Consider the following 16,973-nt stretch of genomic DNA (forward strand, 5'->3'; position numbering starts at 1 on the left):
AAGTACTCATGGGGTCCCATCAGGGCTGGCTCCGATCTAGGGGGATGCAGTACTCGCTCTCGGCTCAACTGCGCATGTGCAGTTCCCGGATGGAGCCGGCAGAGACCGAGAGTCTCCCATCATCTATCTGAGTGAGTGAATCTATTTGTATCCCCCCTTTCTTTCAGCGCACCTTATTCAAGTTGCTCACAGGAGAAGCTGAGAGGGGAGGAGTGGAGCCAGTCTGCAGTGGAGGACGGAGTTCAGCCTAGCCTAAGGTAAGCTAGCTGAACAACATGCAGTCCTGTCGGTGGCTTATCTTAGTGGGCAGGAGAAGGGGGAGAGGATGGGCTCTGTATAGCAGGCTCCTATCTCATGCTGTTACACTAGATCGTTTTTGTGTGTGGCTGTGAACTGCTCTGTTTCTAAAGGGAGCACGTTTTCTGAGATCTCCCCCCAATCTCTATTACACCTCCCTGTCCTTATCCATTATCTGCTCACCAGGCACAGCCTCCTCTCCTGTATGACCACCTCATGCGTCAGGCTGTGGCACCACAAATGCCAGCATGCCAGGAGAGGGGAGGCAGCAGCAATATCACAGATCAGGCTGGTTTTGTAGATGAAAAGTGCTGGTGTTGTATAGTGTGTTTTTTAAAACATATGATCATTATACATTTGATTATTGTGCTTGATGGTCCTAAGGTGTTTATTATTCATATTTTTTTTAGTAAGTAGTAAGTTAGTGTGAAAGCGCACTGGAGTATTTTTATTTGTTTATAATGGAAAGAGAGTAGTAATGATGGGGGAGATGGATGGACAGAGAGATGGAAAGAGTGAGGAGTGAGTTAGGCCCCTTTCACACATACACGTTCAGGTCTGTCTGTCAGTTTTTTTAGGTGGACCTGATCGGACGCTCCATTCACCTCTATTTAGCGACGGATGTCAGCGGTGACCTGTCTGCTGGCATCCAATCTGCTAATCCAGATGGATGGAAACCCTATTGTCCATCCCTCTGGCAGATGGGATGAAAACGTACAGGCAGATCTGTTTTCATCCGATCCCCCATAGAGGAGAGTGGAGCTCTGACAGGTCCGTCTCTCCACAGTGAACAGAGACGGACCTGTTATCCGTTGGCTCAGCGGAGCGATCCCTGCTGAGCAAGCGGAGTCCGTGAAAACGGACATGTGTGTGAAAGAGCCCTAAAGAATGGAGGTATAGACTGGGTGACAGAGAGATGGATGATGGGATAGAGCAAGGCATAGAGGGATGTGAGTGAGACAGAGAAATGGAATGATGAAGCAAAGGTTGGAGGGATGGAGTTATGGAAAGAAAGAGGGAGAGACAGAATACTAGAGGGATGAAAGTGATGGAGGATAGAAAAGGTGGAGGGATATAAGGCACAAGGAGTTGTGGAAAGATAATGAAGGGAGGGATAGAGTAACAGAGGGATGGAAGTGATGCAGGGTGAAGAGGTTGGAGGGACCCGCAATAGAGGGAGGGATGGAGACAGGAGGTCTTTAGAACTGGGGACATACATTCTTGTGATCCTGGTTGCTACCTGGGATTGGGTTGCGTTTGGTGAGCAGTAGTGCAGGCTTGTGGGGGCCCCAATGCATTACTTTGCCCAGGGGCCCACAATGCTATTAGGATGGCACTGTGTCTAATAGGTCATTAAAGATGGTTGAGGCTGTTTTTTCCAGAGGATCCTGATCGGTAGGCTCTGGGACTCGTCTTATGCGTATATTGTGGCGACAGCCGCGATTATCGAGATCCTCTAGGTGCCTGTGTAATTCTATGATATGTGACAGGTGCATGTCTGAGGATTTTTGTGCTTGCCTAATTGCATCCATATGGCTTGCTGAGGCCTGTTCCACTGACCCCATCCTGGTTGCAATAGACTGTATGTCCGTTTTGAGATCTGTGATCGCCACAGTCAGTGTGGATTTAATGTCCATAGCCACCATTTGTAAGTCAGCATCACGCTGTGTGCTGTTTCACTCAGGAGACCGTAGCTGCAGGGCAGCATGCATTTCTGCTCTGAGCTGTGTGGCCTTCTCCAGCAGAGATTCTAAACATTGCGGGGATGTTTCCTGGCGGCTGTGAACCCGGTTCGAGTTGCGGGTGGCTGAGGAGCTTCGCTCATCCTTTCCTATGTCTGGTACGCTCTTTGATATCCCTGTGGCTCGTTTTTACTGCTCCGGTGTGTGGGAGAACAGGAGTCAGGCATCCATGTTAGAACGGCTCCAGACCACGCCCCCCCAAATTTTCACTTAGGGGTGTACTCACTTTTGTTGCCAGTGGTTTAGACATAGATAGATAGATGTAGATATCTATCTATTTATCTCTAGATAGATAGATAGATAGATAGATAGATAGATAGATAGATAGATAGATAGATAGATAGATAGATAGATATGTATATTTTTTTTATATAGATAAATGATGAAATGCAGCATGGACCTTCTAGTCACCTGTAGCTTTGTTGCCAACATTGTAAAAATATTTTTAGGGACACTTTTGGCTGTAGGCGCATTATAATTAGGGGACGGGGCATGCATTTGTAGGCGTGGCATAGCTAAAATAAAAAATGTGGTGCGTCGATAAATGGGCGCACCACAATGGGCTCGTCATTTACGAGTTCAGGTTTTAAAGTGATGAAAGAGCTGGGTCTCATAGTAAATCCACACACATTGGAGGGCCAAAGTCTACACTGTCTGGTGCATAATTACCCAAAATATAGATTTATCTGATAAAATGGCCACAGAACCCTGTTTGTTAGTCAGTGATGAACTACCCATTGGGTGCCTATTGTTCAGCAAAAAATATGACCAATTATTCAAAGGTCTGAAGACCATTCCCATCTTGACGCACCTGCTTTTACCTGAATCAGCTTACTAAGGCACTTAAAGGAGAAGTATAGTCAAAGCTAGTTTGGCTGTACTTCTTCTGTGGATCACAGAAGTTCAGTTTGTTCTGCACTCCTGTGACCCATTTTTAGCAGACAGCGGGCTGAATTCACAGAGCCAGTCTAGTCTTTGGAAAGATTGTGACGGTATGGTCGGGACCAGCCCATATGCCTTGAGTGGCAACCGGCTCAGGATTTTAGCGAGCCACTGAGAGCCTGAGCTGGCCGCTCCTGTCCAGTGGGCAGTGGGGTGGGGCAGAGCAGAGAGCCGGTGACTGACAGGCACCTGCTCTCCGCCAAAGCGATCAGTGGTGTTGGATCACTCGGTTCTCAGTCTTAGAGCCGGCAGGGGACATTTTAAAAGAGAAGTGTAGGAATGTTTGTTTTTTTCTTTTTAATCATACTTACTTAGGTGGACCTAAGTAAGTATGATAAAAAAAAAAAAAAAACGTTCCCATACTCCTCTTTTAAAATCTGAAGAAGAATTTAAAAGTAAACAGTGAACAGTCCCAAAGATCAACTCACCAACCAGTCTGCCAACTGACCAAATAGACCTGTCCAACAGTCTGCTTTAAAAACAGGGGTTTAGTTAGCACACATTTGCAAACGCATGCATAAGCTGCAAGGCCTCTTCACTACACCCTGTGTATGTTTGCAGTCCTAATGCTACTGAATTTATAAGCATCTCCACAATGGAAACTCATGCATTGAATGGATAGATAAGGGGCAGGTGGATTGGAGGCAGCCCAATCCCCCTTAAAAGAACAGGAGCACACTGGACACCCAGCAAGAGCACAGTGGCAGCAAAGGTGTACAGTGTGTCCCCAGTAAGGATGAGCTCCGGGGTGTTCGCACAGCCCACATGCAGGGCCCGCCAGGAAGTTGGCACGGTGCTGCGCTAATCACAGGCAGTGAGACATTTTCCCGATGTGCGGCTGCAGAGATCGGGAAATGTCTCACTGCCTGTGATTAGCGCAGTGCAGTGAGACTTCCTGGCGGGCTCTGCATGTGGGCTGTGCGAATACACCAGTAACAAACAAATGGCCCCTGCCCCCACCTATAACTGGCCTTCAGAGCAAGGAGCACATGGAAGGTCAATCACATGAAAGACAAAAACAGAACATTCCATAGCTCAACTCACCAACCAGTCTGCAACTGACCAAATTAACCTGTCCAACAGTCTGTGTTAAAAACAGGGGTATAGTTAGCACACATTTGCAAACGCATGCATAAGCTGCAAGGCCTCTTTACGGCACCCTGTGTATGCTTGCAGTCCTAACGCTGCTGAATTTATAAGCGTTTCCACAATGGAAGCACATGCATTAAATGGATAGGTGAGGGACAGGTGGGCCTGGAGGCAGCCCGATCCCCCTTAAAGGAACTGTGAAATCTGCTTCCATTTTGGGGACACTTATAAATTCAGTAGCATTAGGACTGCAAGCATACACAGGGTGCAGTGAAGAGGCCTTGCAGCTTATGCAAGCCTTTGCAAATGCGTAGCAACTAAACCCGTGTTTTTAACGCAGGCTGTCATGTCAATTAATGTCATCAGGCTTTCTCTTCCTTAGCTTCATAAGAAAACTATATATATATATATATATATATATATATATATATATATATATATATATATATATATATATATATGATTTAAAAATGCAAGGTCACTGGGAAAATAAAGTTAATTAAATGACAGACGTAAGGTAGGTGCCAAAAAACTAAACTCTAGAACTTTCAGAGAGTTTCACACTACACAAGAGTCCTTTTCATATTCATCATCAGTGACTCTAATCTTATAGTAGTGAGCTATAATCTTATAGTAGTGAGCGCTAATCTTATAGTAGTGAGCTATAATCTTATAGTAGTGAGCTCTAATTTTATAGTAGCTCATTCGGCAGTTCATATATTCCAGCATGCTACAACAAGGCATCGTCAAGAAGCAGTCCTGATATCATTATTCATTTTTTATATTTATAGCAAGAAGCCATATGCAAATGTACCCCTTTTCTCTCACAGGGCCTCCAAGTAGGAATCTCAAATACCTTGCAAGAATCAACATCTTTAATGGCTTCATGCTCCAATCTCAGTGTGTATTTGTCAGTCTCATAATTATTTGCTTCATTCTCTTTGTCATAGTAATGCTTCCTGCTCTTCCCATATTAACCTTAAACTTCTAGGCTGTATATTGTACCAGGAAGAGTAAAGAAAACGTGCAGTTTGCCAGCAGTGTGACTGTTATTGGTGTTATTTGCTCACTCATTGCTCATAAAAGTTGAACACGAGGGATTTATTTGTATCATAGTCCAGATTTAGGGTTATACCAGGACAAATTACACTCATAATACACCTTCTTTCTATCTCATATTCTTTTAATGAACACGATGCTCCTACTCTGTTCTCCATCAGGAAATATTTCAGTTGGGCCAACTTGACTGGTTCTGTCAATAACAGTAATTACAAAGATGCTTTGCTTCCCCAAGACAAAATATATGGCACTAGCCAGGACCAGATTAAAAGCATCATGGGCCTGGGGCTGAGGATTTAGGTGGGCCTCAGATCTACAGCAACTGCACTTTCAGTGCAATTTCAAATGCACTTTGCACTTGTAGTTTGCACTTGTAGTGCAAAGTGTATTTGCCTTTAGTAAATAACCCCCTATGTATTTTTTATATAGTGACAGCGAGTTCAGGGAGAAGATTCTACTCTTGCTGTCACTAGATCCAGTGGATAGGGGAGATGCTGCAGTGGGAATTGGGAACATGTCACATGTTCCCAAAGGTGAACTTATCCTTTAACCACTTTCCTACGGGCACTTTTACCCCCTTCCTGCCCAGGCCAATTTTCAGCTTTCAGCGCTGTCACACTTTGAATGACAATTGTGCGGTCATGCAACCCTGTACCCATATGTCATTTTTTTCTTTTTTTTACACAAATAGAGCTTTGTTTTGGTGGTATTTAAACATCACTGGGGGGTTTTATTTTTTGCTAAACATGAAAAAAGACAGACATTTAAAGAAAAAAAAATTTTTTTTTCTTAGTTTGTTATAAAATGTTGCCATAAGTAATTTATCTTCTTCACTGATGGGCACTGATTATGCTACACTGATAGGTGGCACTGATAACCACCAATGACATGAGGCACCACTGATGGTGATGGGCATCGATTAGGCGGCACTGATGAGGCAGCACTGATAGGCACTGATGGGCACCAATGAGGCAGCACCGATGGGCATTGATAAGGCGGCGCTGATGAGGCTGCACTGATCGGCTCTGAAGAGCTGCACTGATAGGCAGCACTGATGGGCAATGATAGGTGGCACTGGCAATGATGAGTTGCATTAATTGGAACTGATGAGCTGCACTAATGGGCAGCACTGATGGGCTCTGATAGACGGCACTGACAGAAAGCACGTATGGGCACTGATAAGGCGGCACTGATGAGGCAGCACTATTATGCGGCACTAATGGCCTGCACTGATGGGCACTTATAGGCAGCACTGATGGGTGGCACTGATGAGATGCACTGATTGGTGGCACTGATGAGATGCACTGATAGGCAGCACTGATGGGCAATGATAGGTGGCACTGGCACTGATGAGCTGCACTAATGGGCACTGATGAGCTGCACTAATGGGCACTGATTGCAGCACTGATGGGCTCTGATAGGCGACACTGACAGGCAGCACTTATGGGCACTGATAAGGCGGCACTGATGAGGCAGCACTATTATGCAGCACTGATGGGCATTTATAGGCAGCATTGATGGGTGGCACTGGCACTGATGAGCTGCACTGATAGGCAGAACTGATGGTCAATGATAGGTGGCACTGATGAGCTGCATTAATAGGTACTGACAGGCAGCACTCATGGGCTCTGATAAGGTGGCACTGATGAGGCTGCACTATTATGCGGCACTGATGGCCTGCACTGATGGGCACTTATAGGCAGCACTGATGGGTGTAGTGATTTAATAATATATTTTGGGTGGATATTGTATAGTGGTATCGTGGGTATGAGAATTAATTAGTAAGTACTCTTCCGCAGCAACCCAATTCTTCCAGAGAGATGCACTTTATTGACTTCCAACACAGAACAAAGTCCAAAGTCCACAGATGACAAAAAAATCCGACAGAGTATATAATTCAGAGACCCATTTCCTAGGTCTGTTTGTGCATACACAGACAAGCCTAACTTAAACTAAATGCCAGCTTGAATGTCCTCTATGAAATACTAGTCCACTAGGAGGGAGTTTCTGCTAGGTCAACCCAAAATACTCTTTGATCTTATTGTTACCCCCTCAAGTCTAATTACCATCAATAAATACTTCTTCTATGGTCCTTTAAACAATGTACCCTTTGAAATGTTCAATTAGGTTTCCAGACCATACCTCACCTCACACACCTAGGTAGACTTGCCTAAGATCAACACATCAAAGAGTCTTCAGCTGTCCCCTTGATATGTTAAAATTCAGTTGACTTGGACAATTCTACTGAATTTCTGGTCAACATGGCACTCCAATACAATATTATACATAAATCGGCCAACATATTACAACAATGGGCACTGATTGGTGGCACTGAGAGGTGGCACTGGCTAGCTGCACTAATGGGCACTGATAGGTGGCACTGATGAGCTGCACTGATAGGTGACACTGGCATTGATTGGATGGCACTGATAGAGGGCACTGGCACTGAAAGGTGGCACTGATGAGATGCACTAATGGGCACTGATAGGTGGCACTGAGCTGCACTGATAGGTGGCACTGATAGAGGGCACTGGCACTGAACGGTGGCACTGAGATGCACTACTGGGCACTGATAGAGGGCACTGGCACTGAAAGATGGCACTCATGAGAAGCACTAATGGACATTGATGGGCTGGCTGCCTGCACTGATATAGCCATGCCCCCCCCCCCCCCCCCCAAAAAAGAAAGTTAACCATTTCAGCCAGTATTGGTACACACTTCTTCTGCACAACAATTAGGACTTATCTGTCTGACAGTGACTTCCCCAGCGGGCCAGCGCTCATGGCTTACTTACTTGAAGTTTTGTAGATCCTTTCTTCTCCTGGCCCTCACAGCACCGCCCGCACAGCACTCCTTTTGCAATCGAGCCTCATGAGACACCGGAGACAGCCTCTGGATGACGTCACGCCGGCCGGGACATCAAGCTACACCTACAGGGGAGGAGCACGCTCAGCCTTGGCGCACTGGCAACGCCCACGCCGCAAGAGGCTCTACTCTGCATGATAGCCACAGCCCGGCGCCCATGATTAAATGTTGTTCAGCTGACTGACTCAATGGGCCTACAAATAATGCAGCTGCCTGCTGGACAATGTCAATGTATTATATAGCGGCCGATGGTTGGCGGCCGATGGCCGGGCCCTGGCAAGAGAGTTTGGGCCTATATTATGATGGGGGCCTGGAGCTACAGCTCCAATAGCCCCTATGCTAATCCGGGCCTGGCACTAGCTTCTAACAAATCTTCATACTTAATGGTGAAAATATTCAAACTCACCACTTCCTCATGCTCTTATTCTGAAAACTATTCTTCAGAGGTGTAGAAATAAATAAAGAAACTCACAAAAGTGAGTACACCACTCACATTTTTGTAAATATTTTATTATATCTTTTCATGTTACAACACTGAAGAAATTACACTTTACTACGATGTAAAGTAGTGAGTTTACAGCTTGTATAACAGTGTCAAATTGATATCCCCTCAAAATAACTCAACACAGTCATTAATGCCTACATTTCTGGCAAAAAAGTGAGTACACCCCTAAGTGAAAATGTCCAAATTGGGCCCAATTATCCATTTTCTCTCCCCTGGTGTCATGTGACTTGTTAGTGTTACAAGGTCTCAAGTGTGAATGGGGATCAGGTGTGTTAAATTTGGTGTTATCACTCTCACGCTCTCATACTGGTCACTGGAAGTTCAACATGGCACCTCATGGCACAGAACTCTCTGAGGATCTGAAAAAAAGAAATATGACGTCAGAGGAAGGTGGGGTAGCCCATTTACGTCACTGAGTGGCCCCGCTCTCAGCTATAGAACAGCTGTCAGGAGAAGAAGCGTCACTCGGCTGGAGCCTCCCATGGAGGTGGAGCTGTTGCGGCTTTTTTTTTTCTTTTTTGGGCTCGTCTGCGGCGTGAAATGGATTTACATTGCGGAACATTTTTATTATTTATCTTTTAATAAAGGACTTGTCCCAAAGTATCTCCTGTCTTTTTTACTATTTTTTACACTTTTTGGTGTGAAATGGTAGGGGTAGAATGTACCCGTTACCAATTCACATAGGGGGGGAGGCCGGGATATGGGGGTCCCCTTGTTAAAGGGGGCTTCCAGGTTCCGATAAGCCCCCCACCCACAGACCCCCACAACCAACGGGCAAGGGTTGTGGGGTTGAGGCTCTTGTCCCCATCAACATGGGGATAAGGTGCTTTGGGGATGACTCCAAAGCATCCCCCCATGTTGAGGGCATGTGGCCTGGTACAGTTCAGGAGGAGGTGCTCTCTCGTCCCCCCCTCTTTTCCTGCGGCCTGCCAGGTTGCGTGCTCGGATAAGGGTCTGGTATGGATTTTGGGGGGACCCCTACGCCATTTTTAAAAAATTTTGGTGCAGGGTTCCCCTTAAAATCCATACCAGACCTGAAGGGACTGGTATGAATTTTGGGGGGGGACCCTTATATAAAAAAAAAATCGGTGCAGGGACCCCCCCCCCACACAATTTTTTTTTTAATTTTTGGTTCGGGTTCCCCTTAATATTCTTAACAGACCCAATGGACTGGGGAGGGACCCATGCCATTTTTAAAAATGATTTTCATCTATATTGCCAGGTCCTGACAATTCATTACAGCCGCGAGCTGTTTTAGATGACTTTTTTTCCTTTAGAAATGTCATTTTGCTTTGGTACTGTTCTAAACACGGGAAAACTGCACCGCTTTACAGGCATACTATAGACACCTCCAGGCACGATATTTAAAGGAATATTTCATTTTTAGTGTTTCACTTTAAGCATTATTAAAATCACCGCTCTCGAAAAAAAAAAAAAAAAACTGCCATTTTTAAACATTTTTTTGCATTGATATAGGTCCCCTGGGGCAGGACCCAGGTCCCCAAACAGTTTTTATGGCAATAAATTGCATATAAGCCTCTTAGGATTAGCACTTTTGGTTTTTCATGTTAATGTCCCATAGACTTTAACGGTGTTCCGCAGCTTTTGATTTTGCTGAGAACACCACATAATGTTTGCTGCTCAACTCGAACATCGGGCTCATCCCTACTTACCTCGGTGGATGGAACATTAGACCAATGCTGCGGCTGTCCCCCACTGTCTCTGCACTGGGAACTGAGCCACCGAACATCGCCGATGGCTCGGTTCTCACAGATCCACGAGAGGAAAGCTGCTGACTGTCAGTCAGCGTCTCTCCTCTCTGCTTTATTCACGATCACTGGAGTGCTGAGCTGTGGAGGGGCGGGGAGAGGCTGTCTCAGTGGCTCAGGGGCTTGCTGAGACGCTGAGACTGCCATCAATCAAGGCAGCTGGTGGATCCAGAATTGGAAGTCGGGATTACACGCTGCCTCGTCGACTGGTGGCAGTGATGTCAGCGGAGAGTGGACTTCAGAACGCTCTCCCCTGAAAACGGGTCACAGGAGTGCAAAACGAATTGCACTCCTGTGACCCATAGGAGAAGCCCAGCCTAAAAAGCTCAGGCTGGACCTCTCCTTTAAGTTTTTTAAGTCTAATTCTAATTCTGTCCTCTGTTAGCCATGAGGGTGCTTTCTGTGATATGTCATGAGGATAAACATTGCAGTTTTGGTTACTGAAGCCCCCCAATTCCCTTGTGAAGACTGAGGAGAAGAAAAAATTAAATACCTTTGCCATCTCTCGATCCTTGGTAACCAGATTCCCTTCATCATTCTTTATGGGACCAATATGATCTGACCTCCCTTTCTTACTATTTATGTACTTAAAGAATTTCTTGGGATTTTTTTTACTCTCCTCCGCTATGTGCCTTTTGTGTTCTATCTTAGCCTTAGTGATGATTCCCCGGGCTTGAATTTATTGAAAGCCTTCTCCTTTGCTTTTATATGTATTTTTATGTTGGAGTTAAGCCACCCAGGACTTTTATTAGCTCTTTTAAATTTATTTCCCATTGGGATGCACTGGCTAATGCCCTTTTTTAATATGCTCTTAAAGCATACCCATTTTTCCTCTGTGTTCTTTGTTCCTAAGATTTGCTCCCAATTATTATCTTCTAGCAAGGATCGTAGTTTAGGGAAGTTGGCTCTTTTGAAATTCAGTGTCTTTGTATTCCCCTTATGTTTCCTATTTGTGTGATTTATACTAAAAAAAATTGACCTGTGATTGATGTTTCCTAAATTACCCCGTATTTCCACATCCGTGATCAGGTCTGTATTGTTGGTAATCAGTAGGTCTAGTAACACTTTGCTTCTAGTTGGTGCACTTACCATCTGTAGCATGAAATTGTCCTGCAAGACATTTAGGAACTGGCGAGCCTTAGATGAATGTGCGGCTCCTTCCACCTAGTCTATGTCTGGATAAATAAAATCCCCCATTATTATGACACCTCCCATTCTTGCCGCTAATCTAGATTGTGATAGGAGGTCTGCCTCTGCCTCTTCCCTCTGGTTAGGGGGCCTATAGCATACTCCCAGTATTACTTTCCCCTTAGTTTCCTCCCTTTGTAGCTCTACCCATTAGGATTCCACCTCCTCCCTTGCTCCCTTAGTGATGTCATCTGTCACATTCACTTGTACATCAATTTTGATATACAGGTATACCCCTCCCCCTTTTTTACCCTCTTTATCCCTGCGATATAGGGAATACCCTTGAATGGTTGCCAGCCAATCATGAGAGCTGTCGAACCACGTCTCTGTTATTACTACACAATCAAAATCCTCCATGTACAACAGTAGTTCTAGTTCTCCCATCTTGTCCGCCAGACTACTGGCATTGGTGAACATGCCACGTAGTTTAGACTGGTCGCATACTATCTCCCTATTGGGTACTCTGGGGTTGCAAATAGGACTTGTTACTATATATACCTCGGGTTTAGGTGCTTTAAGCAACCTACCACTAATGCCCCCAATACTACCCTCTGGATAGGGATGAGCCCGATGTTCGAGTCGAACATAAGTTCAACTCAAATATCGGGTGTTTGCCTGTTCGCCTAACAGCGAACATTATGCGGTGTTCGCAGCAAATTCGAAAGCCGCAGAACACCGTTAAAGTCTATGGGACATTAGCATGAAAAACCAAAAGTGCTTATTCTAAAGGCTTATATGTATTGCCATAAAGTATTTAGGGACCTGGGTCCTGCCCCAGGGGACATGTATCAATGCAAAAAAAAGTTTTAAAAATGGATGTTTTTTTTCTGGAGCAGTGATTTTAATAATGCTTAAAGTAAAACAATAAAAATGAAATATTCCTTTGTTTAGAACAGTACCACTTACATTTCTAAAGGAAAAAAAAGTAATTTAAAACTGCTTGCGGCTGTAATGACTGCTTGCGGCCACTCGGTGACGTAAACGGGCGACCCCGCCATTCTCTGACGTCACGTCGCGTCAGGGGGTTGGCCCCACCCTCAGCTTTATAACAGCTGTCACCGAGAAGACGCGTCACTCAGCGGTAGCCTCCCATGGAGAAGGAGCTGTTGCGGCTTTTTTTTTTTTTTTTTTTCGGCTAGTCGACGGCGTGAGATGGATTTACATCGCAGGACATTTTTATTTTTTTATCTTTTAATAAAGGACTTGTTCCAAAGTGTATTCTGTCTTTTTTACTATTTTTTTGTGAAATGGTAGGGGTACTATCTCTGTTACCAATTCACATGGGGGGAGGCCTGGGATCTGGGGGTCCCCTTGTTAAAGAGGGCTTCCAGATTCCGATAAGCCCCCCGCCCGCATACCCCCACAACCACCGGGCAAGGGTTGTGGGGATTAGGCCCTTGTCCCCATCAACATGGGGACAAGGTGCTTTGGGAACCCCAAAGTATCCTCCCTATGTTGAGGGCATGTGGCCTAGTACGGTTCAGGAGGGGGGGCGGTCTCTCGTGCCCCCCTCTTTTCTTGCAGCCTGCCAGGTTGTGTGCTTGGATAAGGGTCTGGTATAGATTTTGGGGGGACCCCTACACCATTTTTTTTTTAAATTTGCCACAGGGTTCCCCTTAAAATCCATACCAGACACTTCGGGGCCCCTACGCCATTTTTGAAGGACCTGGTATGGATTTTGAGGGGTCCCCCAAGCAATTTTTTTTTTTTTAAATTGGTTCGAGGTTCCCCTTAATATTCATACCAGACCCAAAGGGCCTGGTAATGGACTGGGGCGGGGAACCCATGACATTTTTTTCAATGAGTTTTATCTATATTGCTGACAATTCATTACAGCCGCGATCAGTTTTAAATGAATTTTAGAAATGTCATTTTGCTGTGGTACTGTTCTAAACACGGGAAAACTGCGCCACTTTACAGGCATACTATAGACACCCCCCCAGGCACGATATTTACAGAAATATTTCATTTTTATTGTTCCACTTTAAGCATTATTAAAATCACTGCTCCAGAAAAAAATGTCCGTTTTTAAAACTTTTTTTTGCATTGATACATGTCCCCTGGGGCAGGACCCAGGTCCCCAAACACTTTTTATGACAATAAATTGCATATAAGCCTTTAAAATGAGCACTTTAGATTTTTCATGTTCATGTCCCATAGACTTTAACGGTGTTCGGCCAAATTTTTTGCATGTGCGAACCGAACCAGGGGGTGGTAGGCTCAGCCTTACCTCTGGAATATGTTCTGCGCTGACTATCTCTACCTCTGGTCCCTCCCCCCGTTGCCTAGTTTAAAAGCCCCTCTAACTTTTTGGCCATCTTCACTCCCAGCAGATCTGCACCTTCCCCATTTAGGGGCAGTCCGTTCCTTCTATAGAGCTGGTAACTGACTGAGAAGTCACCCCAGTTCTCCAGGAACCTAAACCCCTCCTTTCTACACAAGCTTCTCAGCCACTTGTTTACTTCCCTAATCTCCCTTTCTGGTGTAGCTCCAGGTACCTGCAGTATTTCTGAGAATACTACCTTGGAGGTCCTTTTCCTCAATTTAGCTCCTAAGTCCTTAAAATCATTTTTTTAAGACACTCCATCTTCCTCTCACTTTGTCATTGGTGCCAACGTGTCTTCTTCAGCCCCTCCCAGTAATCTGTCCACCAGATCCGTGATGTGCTGAACCCAAGCACCCGGTAGACAACATACAGTTCGGCGCTTCAGGTCTTTGTGACAGACTGCCCTCTCTGTCCTTCTAAGAATTGAGTCCCCTACCACCAGAATCTGTCTTTCCTTTCCCTTGGCTTTACTCCCGACCTCACTGGAGGAGTTATCCCCTGGCAGCTAGGGGAGTGACTCAGCTCCAGCAGTGCTGGTCCCTGACTGGTTTCACCAATGTCACTCAATGGGGCGCACTTATTGGGATGTTTCAGCCCAGGACCGGCCTCCCTGACTCTTTCCCCTATATCCTTCCTGACTGTCACTCATCTACTCTGCTTTGGTGCCTGCCCCTCTTTATCTCCACCCGCCTCTGTGCTGGCCCCTGCCAACACCTACCTGGTACGATCCCAACTCTCCTTTAGTATGGAGGGACTTCTCATTGTTGATAGTTGCTTCTCTGGATTCAGAACCTGGGCTTCCAGGGAAACAATGAGCTTACATTGTACACAGCAGTATTCGCCCTTGATCAGATGATCAAGGAATGCATACATGCCGCAAGATGTACACCAAGTTGAATCTCCACACCCGCCAGGCATCGTACCCATAATTTAATGGGGATTGGGGATTATACTCTGTCCAAATTAATTAACAGCTAGCTTCCTGACACTAATACTCAACAATACACAGGTTCTCAACAAGACAATACACAGGTACTCGCAAAACACGTGCACTCACAGCCCACGTGCACTCATAGTCCACGTGCTCTCACAGTCTCTTCATGTTTTAGACAGGTTTTGATTACTGCCTGAAGAATCATTGAGGAGATTTTTCCTCACTTTCTGACCCTGTGACAATTTGGTCACAGTAGGGCTAGGTTTACATTTGAGGGTGTGCGGGAAATCATGTAATCGGACACCTTCCCACACCCACAGAGAAAAACATCCCCCTGCTTAGGAGATGTGTGGGGGCACCATTAACCCTAATGGCACCCCATGCACTGAAAACTGTAGCATGGTTTCCCAGTGGCCACATTTTTGTAAATGGTGCAGGGACCTTTTCTCTATGTTTTCAGGAGGTACAGCATATTCAAATGAATGGGCTGCTTTTGCTGGGCAAATGCAGCCACTGGAAACCACAGAGATGTGAACCTGGGGGTAAGTGAGAGAAAATCTTCAAAGGGTACACAGGCAGAAATAAAATTATGATGCAGGGTTTTAGCCTTCCCCTATGCATTTTGTGGTCTCTGTATTCAAAATGCTGGATAAATTAGTTGTTTTCAAGTTGTGTAGGTCATATATTTAATTTCAGGCAAGCTGAAAACAATTCCCTTACATCATAGTAGGCTACTGTTCCTAAATAAATACTTTATTGTAATCAGTCTTAGAAGCATTTTGAAGGCATTATATGCAAAGGATCCATTTTTCATGTTCTTTTTTAAAAAAGTTTTTTTTTTTACAATTTTCCTCATTTTTGGCTATAATGTGTCACTATTTATGTATAATTTTTAATGTATGTATTACTATCATCTATTAAATGTATCTATCACTTATAAAACTCTCAACAGGTATTAAATATAAGAGTACCAGTTGTCATGAACTGAGCATAGACCGAGATAATGTCTGTCATCTGTAGGCATCACATGATACAACTAATCAATCGATAACCATGATTATGTCTAATGAAATCCGACCAAGCAGAGGGTTTTTTTTGCCTCATTTAAAAGCCTGTAAGATTAATATTTATTTTATAATGTATATAAATATTGTAACTTGGATTTGTGTTATTTTATCTTCAGGTCAAGTTGGAGACTGGAAAAACATAATGACTGTGGCACAGAGTGAAACATTTGATAAACTATTGCAGGAGAAAATGGGAAATTTATCACTAAATTTTACCTGGGAATTCTCAGAATGAACAAGAATAGCCTTCAGTTTTCTCTCATTTCACTTTCTTATCTCATGTCATGACAAAAATACAAATGCATTTTCCTTGATTTAAAGCAAGTGGTAAATATATAATCATAATGTATGTTATTATTAAAAAAATAGTAAATCAGAATTTGAATCTTTTCTAAACATGATAACCATTGTCTGTTTTCATTTATTGCATGTAACCAGAAATTCTGTAACTCCTAAATTCCTGGAGGCACATAGGAATTGGTGAAAATCTTACATTATACAATGGTCATACATTAGACAATTTTCTTGTACAATTTTCCTTTAGGCTTACCAAAATCATATAATTTGAGGTCAAACCTAAACAACTTAATTTTTTTTTTTTAAACATTCAAAGTTTATTAAATTTCAACAGCAGAATAGAAATGTATACAAACTTACATTGAAGATGTACCTTACACATAGATATATACGGTCTTTTGCATATGGTAACGAGTGATATTATATAACGTATCTAAACCTGTGCAATAGAGGTCGATATAAAGCGTCATACATACGTTTCTTGACTATCTGACATCTGTTATTGGTTCATTATCTTGGTAATTTGTAAATGAAATCTTTAACTCTGTTTCATTGAGAACCTATACAGGCACAATTAATTTTTAATCGGAATCATTCTATACCAATATATTTTTGTTTATAAAGATAAAGATTATAAAGTGATGAAAAGAGAAAAGATTAGGGTAGGATCAGGGGAGGGTATCAGATACGGGTTGCATGGTCTTTTAACTAGAGCATGCAATTCCAGAGGTAGTCAAGTGTTCTGTATCAAGAGAAGTAATTTAAGGATTTGCTCAACATCCTCTTAAGTCTCTATATGCATCAGAGTAGCGGAATTCAAACCAGGGAGTCCATGTTTTATGAAACCTGTCCACCCCTTCTGAGGCCTGTGCCAAAGTATCTTCCATTTCACA

At 44.0% G+C, this 16,973-nt stretch overlaps 1 protein-coding gene across 2 annotated transcripts in view; it reads left to right on the forward strand.

The window, feature by feature from the left end:
- Positions 1–16,555, forward strand: part of LOC141140222 (amine sulfotransferase-like) — a 92,835-nt gene extending 76,280 nt beyond the window's left edge. Inside the window, exon 7 of one of the 2 annotated variants that reach the window (XM_073627141.1) lies at positions 15,900–16,555. In XM_073627141.1, the coding sequence (XP_073483242.1) occupies positions 15,900–16,018 (119 nt within the window). In that variant the 3' untranslated portion in view covers positions 16,019–16,555. Of the gene's footprint in view, positions 1–167; positions 234–15,899 lie in introns of those variants that run through there. The other variant, XM_073627142.1, reaches the window with a different exon arrangement.
- Positions 16,556–16,973: the final 418 nt, after the last annotated feature.

This window comes from Aquarana catesbeiana, linkage group LG04 (genome assembly GCF_042186555.1).
Source record: "Aquarana catesbeiana isolate 2022-GZ linkage group LG04, ASM4218655v1, whole genome shotgun sequence".
Lineage (NCBI taxonomy): Eukaryota > Metazoa > Chordata > Amphibia > Anura > Ranidae > Aquarana > Aquarana catesbeiana.